The following is a 19,946-nucleotide window of genomic DNA, read 5'->3' as shown; positions in this document are numbered from 1 at the left end:
TAACGATTGATTTGTTTTTTTTTCTTTTAAATTAATTATTTAGACATTAAACCGTTGTTTCTACCTAAATAACAAGCATAGAAAAAAAAAAAGTCATAAAATTAGCTGCTCGGAAGGCAAATGAAATCTTCAAACAATACTTTTATCTGACACTTGAATACGGAAAAAATCACCATCCCTGGTTCCCAATATTCTAGAACGCTTTGCATACTTATGCGTCACCCCACCAATACATAATATTATTTTAACAATAATCTGTTCGTTTACGATGTTTCAACCGTGGAACCGCTGTTGATGGCTCTCTTTCTCACATCATTTTAACTGAAATGAGTTGGTTTAAGTAATTACAAAATACAACTTATGACTACCTAATAGTTAATGTAATGAAACAATTCCTACCAGTCCAACTAATGGATAATTTCTCAACAAAATATTTTAGATGAAATGAGATATTTTAAATGCATATTTTATTTTTTAAAAACTTGTTTGGATTTAAAATTAATTTTTTTTTTAGTTCAATGTCTGAATTTATCTTGATTTTTAAAACATTTCCAAACACTTTCATAATATTCTATAAATATATTTTAATGTCAATTTATCGTTGAAAATTAGTATTACTATGACAAAATAAAAATAGCTATTATGTATAAGAAATACAAGGAACTTTTCATTAAATATAAATAAAATATAATTATTAATTCATTAAAATAAATTGGGAGAAATGTATAGATTGTAGGACACTACAATCTATACATATACACTATATTCTACATGATTACAAATCTCATTACATATTTTTTTTTTATCAAAAGTGAAATTGACAATTATATTAATATATATTATTATATGTCACTTAGTTGTACAACGCATCATTAATCTAAAATTCCTTTTCTATGATTTCTTTTATTTCTGTTTCAGTTAAACTAGTATTTTTACAATATATTATATTATGTCACCTTCTGTCAGTTATTACTGCTCACTGTTCAGAACTTCAATTACAGTTAAAACTGCTTATAGTTACGCAATTAGGTAATGTAATCTAAAATATTATGTAATGGGTTCATAATATTAGTCTAGGATTTATATTTTTAAAAGATCTATTATCCATGTTAAAAAACAAAATCTGATACTTCTACGGTCACAAAAACTTTTTACGCTCTTAATAGAATAATTTCATTATCATATAATTAATAACGAATATTAAAAATCTTTGATTATTCAGTAAACAGATAACAAGTATTAATACTATTTAAAAGAAAAATGTATAAGTTTAAAGATGAGTTTTTCTCTAATTATTATTAGTTTGTCCCAATTAATATGCAATTAAAACTCACTAGTACTACTATATTAAATATATTTTTCCACTTTATCATTAGTGTATAACAAATGACCAATAAAGTAATAAATAATAACTGTTAATAGTGTCATTAAGGGTGTCTGGCCACTCATAATTAACCACTTTAATTTTTTTTTTTTTATTGGAAACTCGTTGGATTTATCTCTTAGTAATGGGTCCATTAAAAATTATTATTCTAGCAGTAAAACTGACACTAAACCTTAATATCTTTACTTACAATATTCATAAGTAAAATCACTAAAATTTTAGAATAATAAATAAATTATCTTCAATTATTATAATAAAAAATCAAGCGTTTGAAATTACTTTAGTATAATTTTATATGCTGTTTTAACAAGATATTTAGATAACAAATACATGTAAAATGTCTTAAGGAGATGACTACACATAAAATATAGTAAGGAAATAATTTCACATCTATACACTTTTATTGCGAATAAATCTAATGGTTATTTAAAAATAAGTTACATAACAATGAATATAAAAACATAAGATTGTTTACCTGCTATAACAGATTTTTTTATAGGTTTACAATAAATTAATACCAAATGGTTTTATTTATTGCACTTAAATACTATTAGGTATACAATAAATTGTAGTAATTTATTTATGTTAGAACTACGTTCTATGATGCATTGTATTATTTAAGTTGTATGCATTAATCTTTGTCGAATTAAAGCTAATGGTTAAGTCATGTTATACTATTATAAATAAAAATCATATAATATCTATAACTAACTTACCATAGGTATTGTTTTAAAACACTTATTTAATATTATCTAAAGAATAAAAATTTTTAGATTCTACATATTGTTTTTGAATATATATATATATAATAAAAGTTAACATGTAGTAAACATATTTAAATTTCAAATTTTTATGATAAAAGCTTTAAGGTTAGTAGTTAACATTATAATGTTGACTAGACGTTATGAATACTGTTAAAATGATTAAATAGAAATACTGAATTAAAACTATTTGAAATTGATAAAATGTTTTTAACTATTTCTTATTTGTGATAAATAATCTTAGTGTTTTTTTAGATGATCTCCTGTAAGATCATGAATGGATTTGGATTTTATAGGTTCAGTTTCTTCTGGCCAGCTATATTTTGGTGGAAGAGGATTGTCGTAGTTAAAATCATACATCTGTGATTCAATAAACTTCTTTTTATCCTTTGGCTCTGGATAATGGGATGCGATTCCTAAATAATAAAAATTTAGTAATTATAATCATCTATATTAAAATAATTTTTGTTACCTTTTTCATAAGCATACTCTGCTATTTTGATTGCAATTTGTAAAGAACAATCTTTAATCAAATTTAGTGGAGGATAAATGCTGCCTTTTTCCAAATCTTCTTCAGTAACAAAATTAGCCAATTCCTGAAATAAATTGGAAATTAATGCTATATGTTTCTACAATAAATCTAATATTTAGAATTTAGATTATAATTTAAATACTTGTGACGCAATTAAAAATAAATCTTCAGTAATGTGATGTATTCCAGTACTAATAACACCAAGAGCTACTCCAGGAAATATATAAGCATTGTTTCCTTGTCCAGGTGTAATTGTACGTCCATTTATAGTAACAGGTGGGAACGGCGAACCGCTTGCAAAAATACAACGACCCTAAAATTTTATAATTAGTAACTAACTTACAAAATATATTTTTATTTTTTATATTTTACTTGAGTGTGGGTATATGCTTGTTCAGCAGTACACTCAGCTTTTGCTGTTGGATTACTAAGAGCAAAAATAATGGGTTTTTCACAATAAGAAGCAACATGCTCAAGCACATCTTTATTGAAAGCTCCTGCTGCTGCAGCAGCACCAATTAATACAGTTGGTTTTATTTCCTTAACAACTTCAAGGAGACTTTTCATAACTGTGTGATCTTTAGCATAAAATGCTTTATCACCTTGTAGGTTTCCTTCAGGTCGATTTTTTACCAAAAGACCATCAATATCCATCATCCATATTTTACTACGGGCTTCTTCTAATGAACATCCTTCGGTTAACATAGCTCTCACAGTTAAATTTGCAATACCAATAGCTGCCTGAATATTAGACAGATACATTTATATTAATAAATATTAATTTTTATATCAATTAACAAATAATGTTTACTTCTCCAGCTCCCAAAAATAAAAATGTGGATTCTGAAATACGTCTTTTTGTCAAACGACGTGAAGTTAGAAGACCTCCAACTGCTACAGATGCAGTACCTTGAATATCATCATTGAATGTACAATATTTATTACGAAACATTTCCAAGAATCTAAAAGCATTATGGTTTCCAAAATCTTCAAATTGTATCAATACATTTTGTCCATATCGTTTAACTAAAGCTTCCATAAATTCATTAATAAATTCATCATATAAAGGTCCCAAAATACGTTTTTGTCTAAGACCAATATATAAAGGATCTTCTAAAAGTTGCTGAAAACATTTAATCAAACATAAAAATAAGAGTTATTTAACTAGAAAAATTATATAATATGATATTAATATAATGCTAACTTCATTATTGGTTCCCACGTCCAGTGTTATTGGTAAACATTGATGAGGTTTGATTCCAGCTAAAGCAGTATATAATGATAATTTACCAACTGGTATACCCATACCACATGCTCCAAGATCCCCTAGGCCGAGGATACGTTCACCATCAGTTACTACTATTGCACGGACATTAGGTTCTGGCCTATACCAAAAAAAAAAAAAACATCCGTGCAAGTGTTAATAATCAAATTTTTAATTATAAATAATTAATATTAATAAAAACATGTAATAATTCTAAAAATTAGAGCTGTTAGAGTATTATAAATATTTATCAATTTCAATTTGGAAAAATAAATAAGTTTAAATATTAATAGTTTTTGTTATTTTATTATTTTAAATATGTTATATACAATCTATATCGTTCAAACAATGAGCATATTTGCTATAAGTGGAAAAAAAATGAGAATTTGATAAAAAAGCCATCTAGTTTTGATTTATAACCCCAAATTTTCACAGGTTGCGTTTACACTTACACTTACATTATTTACTTTTTTTTCAATCTTTGTTAATAACTAATTAAATAAATAATAAATGATAAAATATACAATGTCATAGTGAAAACTAAAAAATAAATACTGTGTCTCAAATAAGAGTAATCTAAGGTGATAAACTTCTACAAACAGTGAAGAAAATGGATGTGACTAATGTGCACCGAGCCTTAGAAATATAACTTTATTATCCAAACAACCTCCTAGTTTACATTTTGTTAAGATCAATACAGTAAAGACATTTTTTAGTTATGATCGATTGTTAGAAATAAAAGTTTACAATGGAAACAAAATATTTAATTGATGGGTGTAATTTAACCAAAAGAAATTGATTGCCATGATAGGTTATTTTTAATTCAGAGAGAATATATCAATATAAAATGTAGTTAGACAACATTTTTTAGTATCATAGCGGTTACCAACTTTTCTACTTTTAAGTTATTTTATTATAAAAAGCTTCAATCTAAAAGCAATACAAATGCAAGAAATTAATTTATACAAAATGAGATCTTGATTTTAGCAACTATTAAATATCTCACCTAGATGATCTTAAATTGATATTGGGATATTAAAATACATATTTTCAGTTACATTTCAAATTTTTAACCCTTTTGATGAGCACATATGTAAAATAACTCTTTTTTTGAAATTGTAATACCTTTTTTTTTTTTTTTACAGATTTGGATGGAACATTTTTCATGCAAAGTTTTTTACCAAGTTGGAGTAAGTCGAGATTTGAATTGATGTATAATTTGTTTATGACAATATTTTAACTTATAACCACTATAACTAATAAAATTAATATCAAATAATTAAACATTATTTTAAGTATATGTTATTTTATTATTTTGTAAACTGCAATTAAATTAATAACAAAAGTTAAATTAAATCTTTCACCGTGATTTAATCCTTGTAAGAATTGTAAAACATAATTAGGAGATGGATGGTATCATCAGAAACAATTCTAGCAGCTAAATGTACATAATGATGGCAATCACCATAAATTTAAATTAACTCAACTTTTTTACCATTATTCATAACATTCAATTATAGAAATATTTACTAAACTAATGAGAATGCATATATTTACCTAGTTATCTAGTTGAAGAACAAAAGCAAAACAATCTTTTTCATTAAATTAAATATTTTAACAACTATAATATCTAATCTTATTGTTATTAGAATTATTAAAAATAAAATAAAATCTACTGTAAAATAATTCTAATTGTAATCATATTATTGCAGTTAACTAAATACAAATTATCACGTACTTGGGATAATCATAAGGTTGGCCTATATTATTAAATTATTATTTGTAAATAGATAATGAATATTTAAACACTTATTGTATTTTTTGTAGTGATTGTAAATTATTATTTTTTTTAAAATGAAGTATGTATAAACTAAAATGTTGACCTACTCCAACTTGGTCAATTTTTTAATTAGAAAAAAAATATTTTCATGCAAAAATTGTTTTAAAAAAATACCTCTTCCAAATCTGTACTTAATAAATGGTGTTTCCAATAAAAAAAAACAGTAATTTTTATTGTACATGATCACACCAAAAAGGTTAAAAATTAAATTGAAAATGTATATTTTTGGACTTTTTTTCCCCTAAAAACTCTATTTTAATACAAAATTATTCAGATGAGATATTTAATAGTACCTGAAATTGTGATCATACACTATATACAAATTTACAATATATCTTATCAATACATCAATTATATATTACACTACATTTTCAATAATTTTGTTATTAATCTATTGCACATCTCAACAACTAATTATTTTGCATTGTTTGTATTTATACTAAATTAATTATTCTCTATTTATAAATTTTTTTGTTTATTCTTTAGATTTAAATATATAAATTATTTATTTATTAACTATTATTGTTATTTGAAGTATGTAGTGTTGATTAATTTTTTTTTTTTAACTGTTATGTAAATAAGCAATTAAAAGATATATTAATAATTATAAATATGATTTATTATATAAAATATAAAATATTAAGTAGTCTATATGGTCATATAAGTGAATTATGATTAGAAACAACACTTAATATACTAACTGTATAGTTTTTTTAATATTTAACATGTAAATGTCATAAATACACTTCATGTTAAGTAATAATAATAATAATAATGTATATTAACTTTAGAAATTAGAATTATTAAACTAATTAAGACACTTTTACACATAAAAAATATAGTCATTAAAAGTCTGGCTCAATGACATTATTACATTACCAGAATAAATTAAATTAATTTTATTTCATTGATATTTTGTGCATATAGTGAAATACTTATATTTTATTTAATATTTATAATTAAAATATGAGACTCATACTCTCGTTTTTAGAATATAACATACTTTAATTAAAAAAAAAACAAACTAGTTTTTAGTTTTAAGCTCCCTTAATATAATTAAAAAGAATTAAGTAAACATTTTATTTTAAAGATATAATTATATTATATAGTTTTAATAAACATTTGTTTATAGGTATATTATATGTAAAAAAAATTATTCTGATATATTGCATAAATATTAAATAGTACACTAATAATAGAATGATAATTAATAAAAATATTAAATACAGTGAAATGAAATCATATTGGTTTAATAATTATGATCAAACTCAATTAAGTAGAATATATAATAAACCTTTTTTAAAGAAAAAAACATAACAATAAACTTCAAAACTTATAATTTAAAAAATTATATTTGAAGATATATAAGATTATTTTATACTATTACTTTTTTCTTTTAAGTGATGAATAAATGTTTATAATTCATATAGTATTTTTTATATGTATTTATATATTAACAAACAACTGCAATTTTTGTTATAAAATTGTACAAATTCCAAACAAGTGTTAAAAAAATTTAAATGTGTACACCCAACTATGTTTTTACTAAAAATATTATTTAAAATTTAGTCTATTTGCTATATAATGAAGAAAATCTTGGTCAACAGCCAATAAATGTACCACAATAGCTTAGCCATTAAATTTTTTTTCTACTGACCTATTTCATCAATATAATTGTAAGCAGAATTAAAAAATGAAGTAATGATGGTGTTATAAATATGTTATCTATATGAAATATTAATTTTTGTGATTAGGATAATATGTATTTCTTGAAATTTGAAAAATTTTAAATTATGTATAAATAAATCAACAGTTAAGTACAATAGTAATATTTTAAGATTAATTAACTTGAAGTTATTAACAGTGTATAATAAAAATATAAATTCATGATTAATAAAGCATATTATTTGATTAATAAAATTAATAGGTAATTACCAATTTTTCAACAAGTCATAAATATGTCCTTTGTCATTAATGGTAATAAATAATCCTCTAGGACGGCGGAATATCAAACCAAACTTTTGGCATGCTAATCCAACAGTTGGAGTATAAACAATTGGTAATAACATATGAATATTTTCAGACAAAAGCCTAAAATAAAGCCTTTCATTTCGATCCTGCAAATCAGTTTTTTATTAAAAAAGTAATTAAAAGCACAAGTAAAACAAATTGATTACTTGTAATTCAGCCAGGTATAAGAACTTATTCAAATCTTCCTGATACTTCATGACACTGAATCGACATACTTCAAGTTGTTCTTCTTGTGTTTTAAATTTTGGTGGCATCAAACCATGTATACCAAGTGCTTGTCGTTCTTCCAGAGTGAAAGCAAGGCCTTTGTTTAATCGAGGGTCACGAATATAATCAATTCCTTGAACTAGAGAAGGACATATGATATCTCCAGGCGTGCGTGAGGGTGATGAAAAATGAAATTTGCGGCATTTTGATCGATCAATACACGAAGAGCTGGCACAGTACAAGGCTAAATTTCTTGAAGCCAATGACGTACTAGAGCTAAAGAATAAAAGTAAACGTTACCATATGCATAAGAAAATAACAAAAATCATTTTGTTATTTAACTAGATTAATTGAATCTTGAGTTATCTTACTATATAGATTTTGGTAAAAAGTTCATTTTGATTTATTTGCAATATTTTTAAATTGTTAGCATTAGAAGATATACAAAATAGTATGGATCAAAGAATTCTATAGAAAACGATGATTTAAACGAATAACAGATAAAATAACATTAAAAAATGTACAACTATTTATCATATTATTAGAATTATAAGTGTATTTAAGTAGTATGTCTATGCGACTATTTAGTATATACTATGTAGTAACTAGTAAAGTAAGAAAAAATTAAAATCAATTTGTTATCATTATTATATCATAATCAACTTGCTAGATAGGTTGGGGTCAGTTACCGGAGTTTGAACAACAGGCTTGCCACCGTGATAAAAATATTATGACAAGAAAGCAAAGATAGATAACCAGCAACTATAGTGACCGATACTGAATTTACCTTGGTATTTTTTATATGCATTTTATCCAACGCGGTATAACCTAAAAGTTTTTAAATTTTGACATCTAAAATTTAATTTCAATTTTCTACTTAAGTAAACGACCAAGTACTAACTAATTTATGAATTAATAATAAATAATTATTACGAATAACTATTTATTTATGTATTATAAATTTTTTTAAAAAAATGATAATTTATCGGTAAAGTTTAGCTATTGTTAATAATCAAGATCTGTATATTGAATACTTGAAAATTGATGTATGTATTTTAATTTATAATATTTATATGATAAAAATTATAGTAATTTAGATCTCACCTTTTTTTCATATGACACTTATGCCTCAGTGCATTAGGTTTTGTTCTATAAAAAATATTTAAAAAATGATATATATTATACACAACTGCTTATTATGTTAATATTGTATCTATATACAAATTTGTATAATAAATATTGTAAGTGATATATTACTGTTATTTCACATCATCAGTAACTTAAAATGTTATAGATAATTAGTAATCAGTTTTCATTTCCATATTAATTTTTATGTTAGTTAATAAGTAGTTTGCCTCTTCAAGATCGCTTAGAAAAACAAAAATTAATCTTAAAATTATTATAATATACATAATAACTAATTCATTTAAATTTAAAGCTTATTGCAACCAATTGATACATATTTGATAATATAAAATAAATAAATAATTCATTTTAAAGTATTTCACAATATGCACATTTTACATCCTTAATTAAACTTAAATTAAACTGGACATCTGTTTGAGAATCTAAAATTCTATATTGTCTTGCAAAAATCAGGACCTCTGTTTATATTAGCTATTTAGTTAAGTATTTTCTTATGAAGTATGTAATACATTTACTTCATGAAGTACTCCTAGTGTGATCATGGCTTTTGTCGTTGGTTGGGTGTTGAGATATTTTCTTATTACTTGTATCATTGCCTATTATATTAGTTTATTACCTTAAGTATCATAATTTATAATATAACTTATCTTCTATAAATAATGGTACATACTACATCAAAGTATATTTTGATTTACTGTATTCATCTGTCACAATCAATATTCACATGCTAAGATATTGAGAGAAATTCCCTGTATAGAATAAATAATAATATGAATATTAATACTGAATAATTTAATTGTTGTGGTTTATATAATGAAAGAAAAATTCAAATATATTAATTTTAAAGTTGTATAAAAACAAATTGAGAGAATTCTCACCATTTAATCAATTGAGTATAAAACATAGACTCAGCCAATTAAAGGTAAAGTACATAACAATTATATTATTTATATTGTTTCCTAATACCTCAATTTTGTATGCCATTTAAAAAGTGTCTTATAAGCAATAAACTCTGTAGAGATAAAATTTTTTTTTTTCAAATGACAATTGCTGTTTTTTTATTTTTGATCATTAAAAATTATTTTGTTCAAAATGATAATATATATATAATTGAAATTTGAATGAATAGTATACATATTATTTTATAATAAAATATTTTTATTATTTATAGATTGTGATTCAATTAAGATTATACCTACCATGAAAGACTATCAAGTAAAATTAAAAAAATCTATTGAAAATAAAAAATACCTGGACAATCAACAGTTTACAAATATTATAGAATATATTTGTGAAAATATTGTGTCTCATGAATTTTTGGATCTTGTTTTAAAATACCTTGAAATTTATTCTCAGCAAATTTCACTTATTCCAAAAAGTAATATATAACAACATTTTTTTATTTTTTTATGATATTCAGATATTTATTATTATTATTTTTTTTTTTCATAGGATTATTTATTCATCTTCTTTCAAACACAAAGGAAAAAACATTACATCCTTTAATTTTATTTTTGGTGTTACGACACAATGATATTGACTATGATTTAAACTTAGACAATTTACCAGTAGAACAATGGACTTACCTTATGTCAGCTTTGTATAAAAGGCTCCCAGAAATGTTATGTGATCCAGTTATTGTAAGAAATACAATGAATAAAATAAATACATATAAAATGTTGATAGACAGTCCACCATGGTTTAATGAAAATGGAGATATTTTTATAGGTCTACATTTAATTGGATTTGGTAAGTTTAAATTAATGTTTAATACTATTTAATGTATATATTAAATGTATTAATATTCTTTGATAAAATTAATAAATTTATATACAATTTTTTTACCATCTAATTGCTTTATACTTAACAATATACAAATGTCCGTTTACATCAGTTATGTAAATATGGTTTGGATTAGCTTTTACAAATGATGCGTCCACAGGAAAATAACTTTGTTTGACATATACTCTTCTCCTAGGTACCTTAACACAGTCACTTAAAGAGGATGAATCTCGTCTCTTGTGCTGTTCTTCCTTATCATACTGTTCAAAACTATGTAGAAATTCTTCAAATATTTTTGAAGTTCGATTAAATGTTTGAGCATTATCCAAATATTCATCCTCAAAAAGTAATAAAATATAATTAACTTTTAAACAAATCATTAATAAAATAAACTACATACTTTATTTGGAATAACACTTGACCTTCTAAATGGATCCATTATAACTAAAAACTAGTAATTACAATTATTAAATTAAATGAATATTAATTTTACTGATTAAAGTGAATGAAATAGTGTATCAAAATGTATGAGTATAACTCGTGTAACAACAAACTGACGTATTAAAGCTGTTGAAGCCTTTTGTTATTTCATTGAAATCAATTTAAGGAAGGTTAAAGTATCTCATAATAAATACATTTTTATTCTCTATTTAAAAAATTAGATGAATCTAAAAAGCATAACATTATATCCTAGCTGTGCATTATTTTTTTTATTTAGTTTCCTGATTAGAAGCTAAATTATCATCTAAATTGTTATTAAATTAATTTTATCTCTTATACTTTGGTCTTACTACAATACATAATATTTTAATGATTATACTTTAGTTAATCAGTTTCTTTATAACTAAGAAGCTCTGTCACAATTTTTCTCCAATTATTATTTCCTTATTAAATATTATATGTTTATCAAATCTATTTTTTCTTTTGGGACAAACAAAGTTATAATTATTTAGCCTATTAGATTAAATTAGTACTCTTAATTAAATAATATAGTTTATTTACTAATATTAGGCAATAAAACATATTAGCTTAATTTAATGATTATTTTTATGTTGATAAATAAATAAATATCTATTATAGAATTAAATGATATTTGATTAAAATGTACAGTATAAAGAAAATAAATAATAAAATTTAAATATTTTAATCTGTTTTTTTGTATGTTATTCTCTACTTGGATTTATATTTTTAGATGAAGACGAATGTGATGAATTATTTAATAAATTAAAAACCAATTGGTCAATATTTAAAATAACAATGACAGCAGTTTCTTTTGTAGATTTAGTTGCTGCAAAATGTAATAAAGAACTAGAATTTACTCAGTTTTTAATTACAACTCTTTTCTCTTTGTCTCCCGCAAGGTATAAATAACATCTTTATTATTGTAAATACATAAGTATTATATTATGTTTAACTTAATGTACCTATTATTTGTACTTTTTTACAGTGATGATATTGTTTGGTTATCTAATCAAATTATTAATAATCTCAAATTGTTAGAAATTAATTGTCCAATACAAATTAGTGATTGGGACGATATAATTATGAAAGCTGTAAAATATGGTTTAGTTGAAGAAAACCCTGAATATTGTTTTATAAGAGTCTTGAGAAAACTAGTAAAAAAAGCTAATATAGATAAATCTATTACATCAAAATCTTTTGAGTTGCTTGCTGGCCATTCACAGTTCAGTAATATAATGTTAAGTCGAGATGCTAAACGAATCCAAAAAGGTAATTCACTTTTAATATTAATTATTTTAAAATAAGACTTGAAAATCAATGACCAATTAAAATATTTACAAATATGGCCTAAAAGTGTTTAGAATCCATAAAAATAACTATATGATAATACTTTTACTTTTTAATTGTAAAATGATTAATTTTATAAGCACAATATTTGATGTTTAACTAATAAAATACAATAATATTTATAATATAATTCTATTTTTATGAAAAAGTTAATTCATGTTTAAAAAATACATAAATTTAAAGTATTTTTTTAGATGAGTAGTTTAAAAAAAAAAAATGTTGAGTTAATTTCAAACCTTTAAACAATAAAGTATAAATAGATAAACTAGAAACTAATTCAATAAATTAAATTAAAAAAATCATAATAGTTATTGATGCAATGACATATAAATATACACATATGTCAATGTTCTTCATGTCAATATTTTTAAATGCCAGAAGGTTAATTGTACTCCAAATACTACAATAAAGAAATTATGTTATTAAAATATATTTGTAGTTAACAGATAAAATGAAAGAGTTATCATTTTCTAAGCCTTTATCATGAATTATTAATCAAACATTTTTTTTTTTTTGCTCACAGAAGAAGTATTAAAATTGATTGAAACCTTAATTAAGAAAGAACCATCAATAATGGCTGTAAGTCATGTTCCACTTTTCCTCTGTTCGTACAATGCATCATTATCAGTTATTGACCAAATATTATTAAGGGTAAATTGTCATATTAAAAACTAAAACTACCAATTAGTTATTACATATTTCTATGATTTTAGATTCTTTTTCGTTATGAAGAAAATTCTATACCAATGTCTAATTATAGACCTTACTTGTGGGGATCATTTGCCATATCACATTATCAAGTGAAAAACCATCTTATATCAAAAACATTAAACAGTTTTCCTTCAACAACTGAAGTGCTTTCTTACATACCTTTAAAAAGACTGAAAGAAACTATATCTTGTTTTCCTATTAATAGAACCCTACACATTAAAGTAAGTGTTCAATTAATGAAATCATCACAAAACAAATATTGTATTTCAAAATTAAAATATTGTGTAGGACCAAAAAATTGTACATTACACTTCCAATGACCCGAGTCAAATGTTTGACCCTTCATTTTTTCTACCAATGATTAGCAGTTTGTTGGCCACTGAAGCACCATTGAGTATAGAAAAGTTTAATAGAAGTGGTTGTCTGTCAATGGTTTTGGCTTGTTTAGGCAGTTATGACTGCTCAATGCGTTCAGCTGCATATCATGTTTTAACATTACTGCGATCTCATTTATTTTGGTAAATTAAAGTAATATTAATAACCAATATACATATTTTATTATCATCTTTTTATTTTTTAAACTTTACTGCAGTAGAAGAGCTGAAAACTTGTTTTGGGATCATTTTAGTTCTTGGGTTGCACAAGGCATCCAAGATTTGCATTTGAAACCTCCTCCTCAACTGTCCATGATTCAAGCATTGTTTTTAGGTAGAATGGTATTAGCTATGGCTAATCATGAGAAAGGCATTGAATCTACTTGTTGTAGAATACTTTTGGCTCGTCCAGCTGCTCGGCTCAATCATATTCCGGAATTAAAAACATTTTTAACTGCATTGTATGTATCCTTATTAATTTTTGATAATAATACAGTATTAATTGTTCTATTTTTTGTGTTCAATAGTTCTGGACTTAAAGATAAAACACTTCACATACGTTGGTTTTTTGAAATACTTCGAGATGGTACACGTTCTACAAGTGATTGGCAAGTCTTAAAAAATATGGATTTGTTCAATTTATTTTTGGTCATTTTCAAATGTGGCCATCAAAAGGATCGGGTAATTTTTAAAAATATTATTAACATTTTATACTTATACTTATAATGTTATTGGTTTCATATTAGTTATTGATTTTAAAAATTATGGAAGCTACATTTCGAATTCATCCTGCAACTAATGGAGGAACTGGTCCTTGGGCCTTAAGCTTAATGGTTGCAATAAGTAAATACCCAAAAGAATTATCCACTGAAGAAATACTTTTGGCATTTAAATGTTTACAGTCATTGAGTGGAAGCTCATACATAAGTTTACCAGCAGTTGACTTTTGGCTTTTCTTATTCTTAGAGTACGGAAAAAATCCTGATATTAGTCCTGAAGGATTTGATACTTTAAATAACCTTGTTTCCAAGTTCCAAAACATAAGTGAATTATTTGATAATAGCTGTCTTAAAGATATATTAAATTGTGGAATAGTTTCAAGTGTCTTATCTGATGATGAAGCTTTTAAATGCCAATCTGTTTTAGAATATGGAATGGACGGTATTCAAATACAAGAATCAAATAATTATTTATTTTTGCCTACCTTACTGAGAATATTGAAAGCAAAAGTTTAATTAGTATTTGTATTTGAGTTTTAAGATTTTGTTACAATGTATGTGCAAAATAAATGAATCCGTGTATATCCATCATAATATAATGTATATAATGTATTTTCTATAGTTGTTTTATTATTAAATATAAATATATTTATATTTTATGTTTTAAAGTATTGTAAAATTAGTGAAAAAAATGTGTGTATGTTACAGTTTAACAAAATAATAATTATCTACTTGGAATTAAGAGCCACTTGAGGGCACATAAACTTAATTCCATTATGTCAACCTGTTAAGGTATGGGGTAAAATATGGAAACTGGTGTGATATCAGGTTTTTTTTAAAATTATTTTTACTGTTTAATTTTTTTAATGGTAATAACATAATTTTAAAATAAAATTTATTTCAAATCAATATTTTTATGAGAATCTCTGAAGTTAATTATAACGAAATAGATAAGTTTTAAGTAATTAACTATGCATTATATAATATAATAATTATATTTGAACTATCAGTAAAATACTTATAAAATAAACAAATTAATTTTAAAAGTGTAATTACTACTAAACAAATCTCAAGTTTGTACATTGAAGTTTTCTGTAGACTGATGTGGCCATGTCCACTATTGTTAATGGTACTTAAAGGTTTTGACCTTTTAAACGTAAAAAATGACCTTTCTATGTTGGTTGTTGGAATGGTCATACTTTTCTATGTATTAAAACACATATAGAATTTCAATTAATTTATGAATACTTACAAGGAAAAACAATTTTATCTTATGATAAAATCGCTTATAAAGTCTTATAACTTAAATAATTCAAAATATAAGTAGTACTTATTATGTACGGTAATCAATAAAAAAAAAAGACAGATAAAAGTTCCTGAACTAGTAGTTATTTAAGAGGAACCTAATCGTAAATTAAGTACCTACCGAGAAAATTTGTAGCTACATTATATGATTGATAGAAATTATATTTTTGTGAAGCGGTTTCAACTCTGTAGGTTCTGCTGTTCTAGGTATAACCCTATAGGCTGATAGATATTCTTTCTATCATAGATTTAAAAATAAAGTTAGTCATACTGGTAGAGCTATAGATCTGTCTATGATTCTAGATAAATGATTGGAACAGTGTTGAAGAAATCTAAGCACATTGCGTTGATCAAACAAAATTGTAATCAATACCTTTTTAACTGCTGTACTTTTGAAGATATTCACCAATTGATGAATAGCACGTAAAAATATTTAGCATTTTCCCTAAATTATATTATTACAATTTCACGGCGTTGTGGATAGATGATTAACAGTACACAAACACCACAATCGTTAATATTAATCTCGCATTATACCTAACAAAATAGCAAATAAGAATTGATAGGATACTTGCATTACCTACACAATTTTTGATATCCAGACAAATTAAAGTAATATATGTGTTTTTACTATATTTTATTTTTTTTAATGTCTCAATCAAATTGTTCATAAATTAATTACAATAAACATACCTTAATTACTACAATAAATTTTAAATTATATTTTTAAAGCGAATTTGAAAAATTAGGATAATTTACCTTGTGCAATCTGTTGTTAATAGTTGGTATACAATTTAACGTATAGGCGTATAGTGACTAGGTAGTATTATCATAGATTATAAATTTGTAAATAGTAGGTACTAGGTACCTACTAATAATACTATTTTTAATCAATGGTATTATATATTAAAAATTGTAATTTTGAATTGAGATACCAGTTTTATTGTTTAACGTATTACTTGTGATTATCTATTATTGATGATCATTATTCATTTATTTTTTATTTTTTGATTTTCTTTTAACTTTTATTTAACATGCCACGACTAGGTAATCTCTCTCGGAAATGATGTATGGTAGTGTGCAATTTGTATTTTTTGTATTAAAACATGTTTACTAAAAGAAAATTAAGTTTGAAAAAGGCTTATAGTTTTAGTATAGAGGGCCACTAGGCAATAATAATATATGGGCACTACTTATAGAATCTGCTCACGCCTATGGTCTAGAGCAGGAGTCTCCAAACTTTTTTTATCCGAGGGCCACATAAAATAAAAAAAAGCTCTTAGCGGACCAAAATGTATGAATACATTTAATTTTCGTATATAATTTATAAATTACAGCTAATACAGCTGATAATTGCTCGTGCGTGCGATTACGACTATGAAAACTAGGTATATATATTTTTAGAATATTTTCCGTTATTTGGTGGGCCGGTGAAAACTTATTCGGGGGCCGCATCCGGCCCGCGGGCCGTAGTTTGGAGAGCTCTGGTCTAGAGTATAATTTTGAAGGATCTGTTTGTTCTACAACGACTGAATGATATACCCACATTAGGATAAGTCACAAGATGATCTGTTTAAGTGCCTGTACTAGAAATTCCTTACTTTGCTTTTATCGCACCACCCATTTTTATTACGGATTAGTCGCCTATCTCTTATGACTGAAAATAGAATTGTTTAACAAACCAATATCATGAACATTAAAGTGACACATCCAACATCCAATAATTCGCTTCAAATAATAATAATAATAATAATAATAATGTTATTTTTATATGTACAGCATAAAAAATGTATAAGTGTTTTATTATTATAATATAATTTAAATAGAAACATTTGTGAATATTAAATTTTTATAAAAAAATTTAAAATAAAATTTTATTTGATTTTTTTATTAATTTTTTTATTTTATTAGAAGTTAAATCTTTGAATTTAGAACGAATAGTTAACATAATTAATTAAGTATGAGTATTTAAAAATCAGATGAGCGAAGAAGTAGCTACCCAATATATTTTGTGGAGAACCTTAGTGTCGCTCTTCTCCGCTTATCAAAACATTTTAAAAGGACACCCACATTTGTTGTCTCTGTTTTACAGGCGTGTATAACATAGAAAATCTAGCCTCAGCAGTTTACGTTTAACTTCATTAACTTTAATATTAGATTGAATTATTAACCTATTGGGAAACTTAATCATAAGAACTTTATTTGTGTTTGTATATTGGTTTTTTATGACAATTCAATTTTTCATTGACTTCTGCGTAAATAAAAAGAGCAATTTAAAAATAATCATAACTTATTGAATAATTGAATTATTATAAAAAACCAACACACGAATACAAATAAGGTTCTTACAATTTAATTCCATAATAGATCAATTCATTCAAATATTAAATTTGATGGAGTTAAACGTGAACTACTGAGCGTAGATTTTCTATGTTAAGCACTTGCAAGATGAAGACAATAAATACAGCGGTGTAGTGTCCTTTTAAATATTTATTTTAATTATTAATGAATACTATAAAAATACTAATAAATTATTCGTTTGATATTTGATTTTTTTTGTATCGAAATACTCCAAAAATATTCTTATCTAAAATATAAATTAAAATGTTGCCACTGAAAAAAAGTTAAAAGTTAAAATATGATAATTAATTTTTTTAACGTTATTTTAAAATAAAATTAAATAACTTAAAAAAAAAAAATTTTAAATGTTAAAACTTTTCAAAATAATTTATGTAGACACTTAAATAGATCGCCTAATACCTATATATCTTAGGTTCTCAACACAAATTCATTATATTTCTACAATGTGAAAACTGATACAATATAAGTAAGTTGTGTGATACAGTATTATAAATTATAAGTTATAACTTAATAGTTTATAAAAAATATCTTTTACAATATAAATAAATATAAATGACGGCTTTGATACATATAACATATGATATATTTGTTATTTAAATTTTATACCAGAGAAAGTGAACAAAACATAATAATATATTAGTTGATATTATGTTGTTCGCAGAAAGGATTAAATGTTAAAACAATAATACGTCCGTAATTTCCAATTTTCACTAGTTGCTAAGAATACAGGGTAATAAAATGTAGATTCAAGACAATAAATTTAACTGTAGTACACGAATTTGATCTTAAACTTTATTATCTTAGCATAAAATAACGTAACATTATTTAAATACCTAACTTTTACTACAAATATTAAATGTAAATTATAATCAATTAGATTTAGATGCAAAATATATATAAATATAATGTGTGAATATCCAAGCCTTTTCATGGTAAAATTATTTATTATTCGTATTTACGTTTCTAAGTTAATTTCTTTAATCGTAAATGTCTCATAAATTAAGTATTTGGTTAGTCTTTTATATGGAGACGATTTCGATTACTTTCCAAAAGTGTTTTATTTTTTCTTTCGTTAAATAAGTGAAAAGAATTTTTAGATAGAATGGTTTAGTAATTATTTATTTTTAAATATAGTAAATAGTTAGTTGGTAAGATTTTAAAAATGTAATACAAGTTTCCTCATAAGATTTTCTCATCTACTGAAATAATAAAAAAAAATAGTGTGAAGATATGTTTACCTAATCTTTTTTTGAACGTTTGAAGTTCAAATTTTTATAAAGTCAGACCTTAAAAGAACAATGACAATTTTAATTATTTATGCTTAATGTGCAATTCAAAAAATATTGGTTGTAGTTATTTAACTTCTCGTCATTACGTTTAGAATGTTTAGATACATTATTAATTTCAATACAAATTGAAATTTTGAAAATATTTAGATAATAATTTATTTTAGATATCATCATAGCTTTATACAAAACTGACACACGACACACAGTTTTCTCATATAAGAATCGCTTTCCGTATGGAATGTTATAATAATTAATAGATGAATTATTATACTCAATGACGAAGTACACTCAAAAGTCAAAACCTATATTATAGAGCTAAGATCCTGATTATTTTATTATTATTATTATAATTTTTTTTTAATACAAACGTTTGCTATTTTGCAGCAACCTGAACGACTTGCGGTTTTCGTTCCTTGCCTATTGTAATGTAT

The 19,946-nt window shown here is 24.0% G+C and overlaps 3 protein-coding genes across 4 annotated transcripts; 1 reads left to right on the top strand and 2 right to left on the bottom strand.

The window, feature by feature from the left end:
• Nucleotides 1–2,212: 2,212 nt before the first annotated feature.
• Nucleotides 2,213–8,609, bottom strand: LOC112603312 (NADP-dependent malic enzyme). The gene is made up of 9 exons (XM_025351828.1): nt 8,391–8,609; nt 7,959–8,295; nt 7,717–7,898; nt 3,882–4,062; nt 3,489–3,800; nt 3,050–3,418; nt 2,820–2,990; nt 2,618–2,741; nt 2,213–2,561 (listed from the first exon to the last, which is right to left on the bottom strand). The coding sequence occupies exons 1-9, from the start codon at nt 8,414–8,416 to the stop codon at nt 2,386–2,388; spliced, it is 1,878 nt and encodes a 625-aa protein (XP_025207613.1). The 5' UTR covers nt 8,417–8,609; the 3' UTR covers nt 2,213–2,385.
• Nucleotides 8,610–10,012: 1,403 nt separating this feature from the next.
• LOC112603296 lies at nt 10,013–15,177 on the top strand. Of its 2 annotated transcripts, none has more exons than XM_025351800.1 (11): nt 10,013–10,087; nt 10,337–10,543; nt 10,618–10,914; nt 12,140–12,308; nt 12,395–12,678; nt 13,280–13,407; nt 13,470–13,688; nt 13,756–13,985; nt 14,060–14,302; nt 14,369–14,522; nt 14,588–15,177. In XM_025351800.1, exons 2-11 carry the CDS (start codon nt 10,366–10,368, stop codon nt 15,074–15,076), a joined length of 2,391 nt encoding a protein of 796 aa, XP_025207585.1. In that variant the 5' UTR covers nt 10,013–10,087; nt 10,337–10,365; the 3' UTR covers nt 15,077–15,177. The 2 variants fall into 2 exon arrangements, with proteins under 2 accessions (XP_025207585.1, XP_025207586.1); XM_025351801.1 differs by having other exon boundaries at nt 10,014–10,087; nt 12,227–12,308; nt 14,588–15,176.
• Nucleotides 10,969–11,663, bottom strand: LOC112603297. Its single transcript, XM_025351802.1, has 2 exons — nt 11,348–11,663; nt 10,969–11,285 (listed from the first exon to the last, which is right to left on the bottom strand). Exons 1-2 carry the CDS (start codon nt 11,384–11,386, stop codon nt 11,007–11,009), a joined length of 318 nt encoding a protein of 105 aa, XP_025207587.1. The 5' UTR covers nt 11,387–11,663; the 3' UTR covers nt 10,969–11,006.
• Nucleotides 15,178–19,946: the final 4,769 nt, after the last annotated feature.

This window comes from Melanaphis sacchari, unplaced genomic scaffold, assembly GCF_002803265.2.
Source record: "Melanaphis sacchari strain LSU unplaced genomic scaffold, SCAv2.0 Contig105_pilon_pilon, whole genome shotgun sequence".
Lineage (NCBI taxonomy): Eukaryota > Metazoa > Arthropoda > Insecta > Hemiptera > Aphididae > Melanaphis > Melanaphis sacchari.
This window is presented reverse-complemented; position numbering and strand designations above follow the sequence as displayed.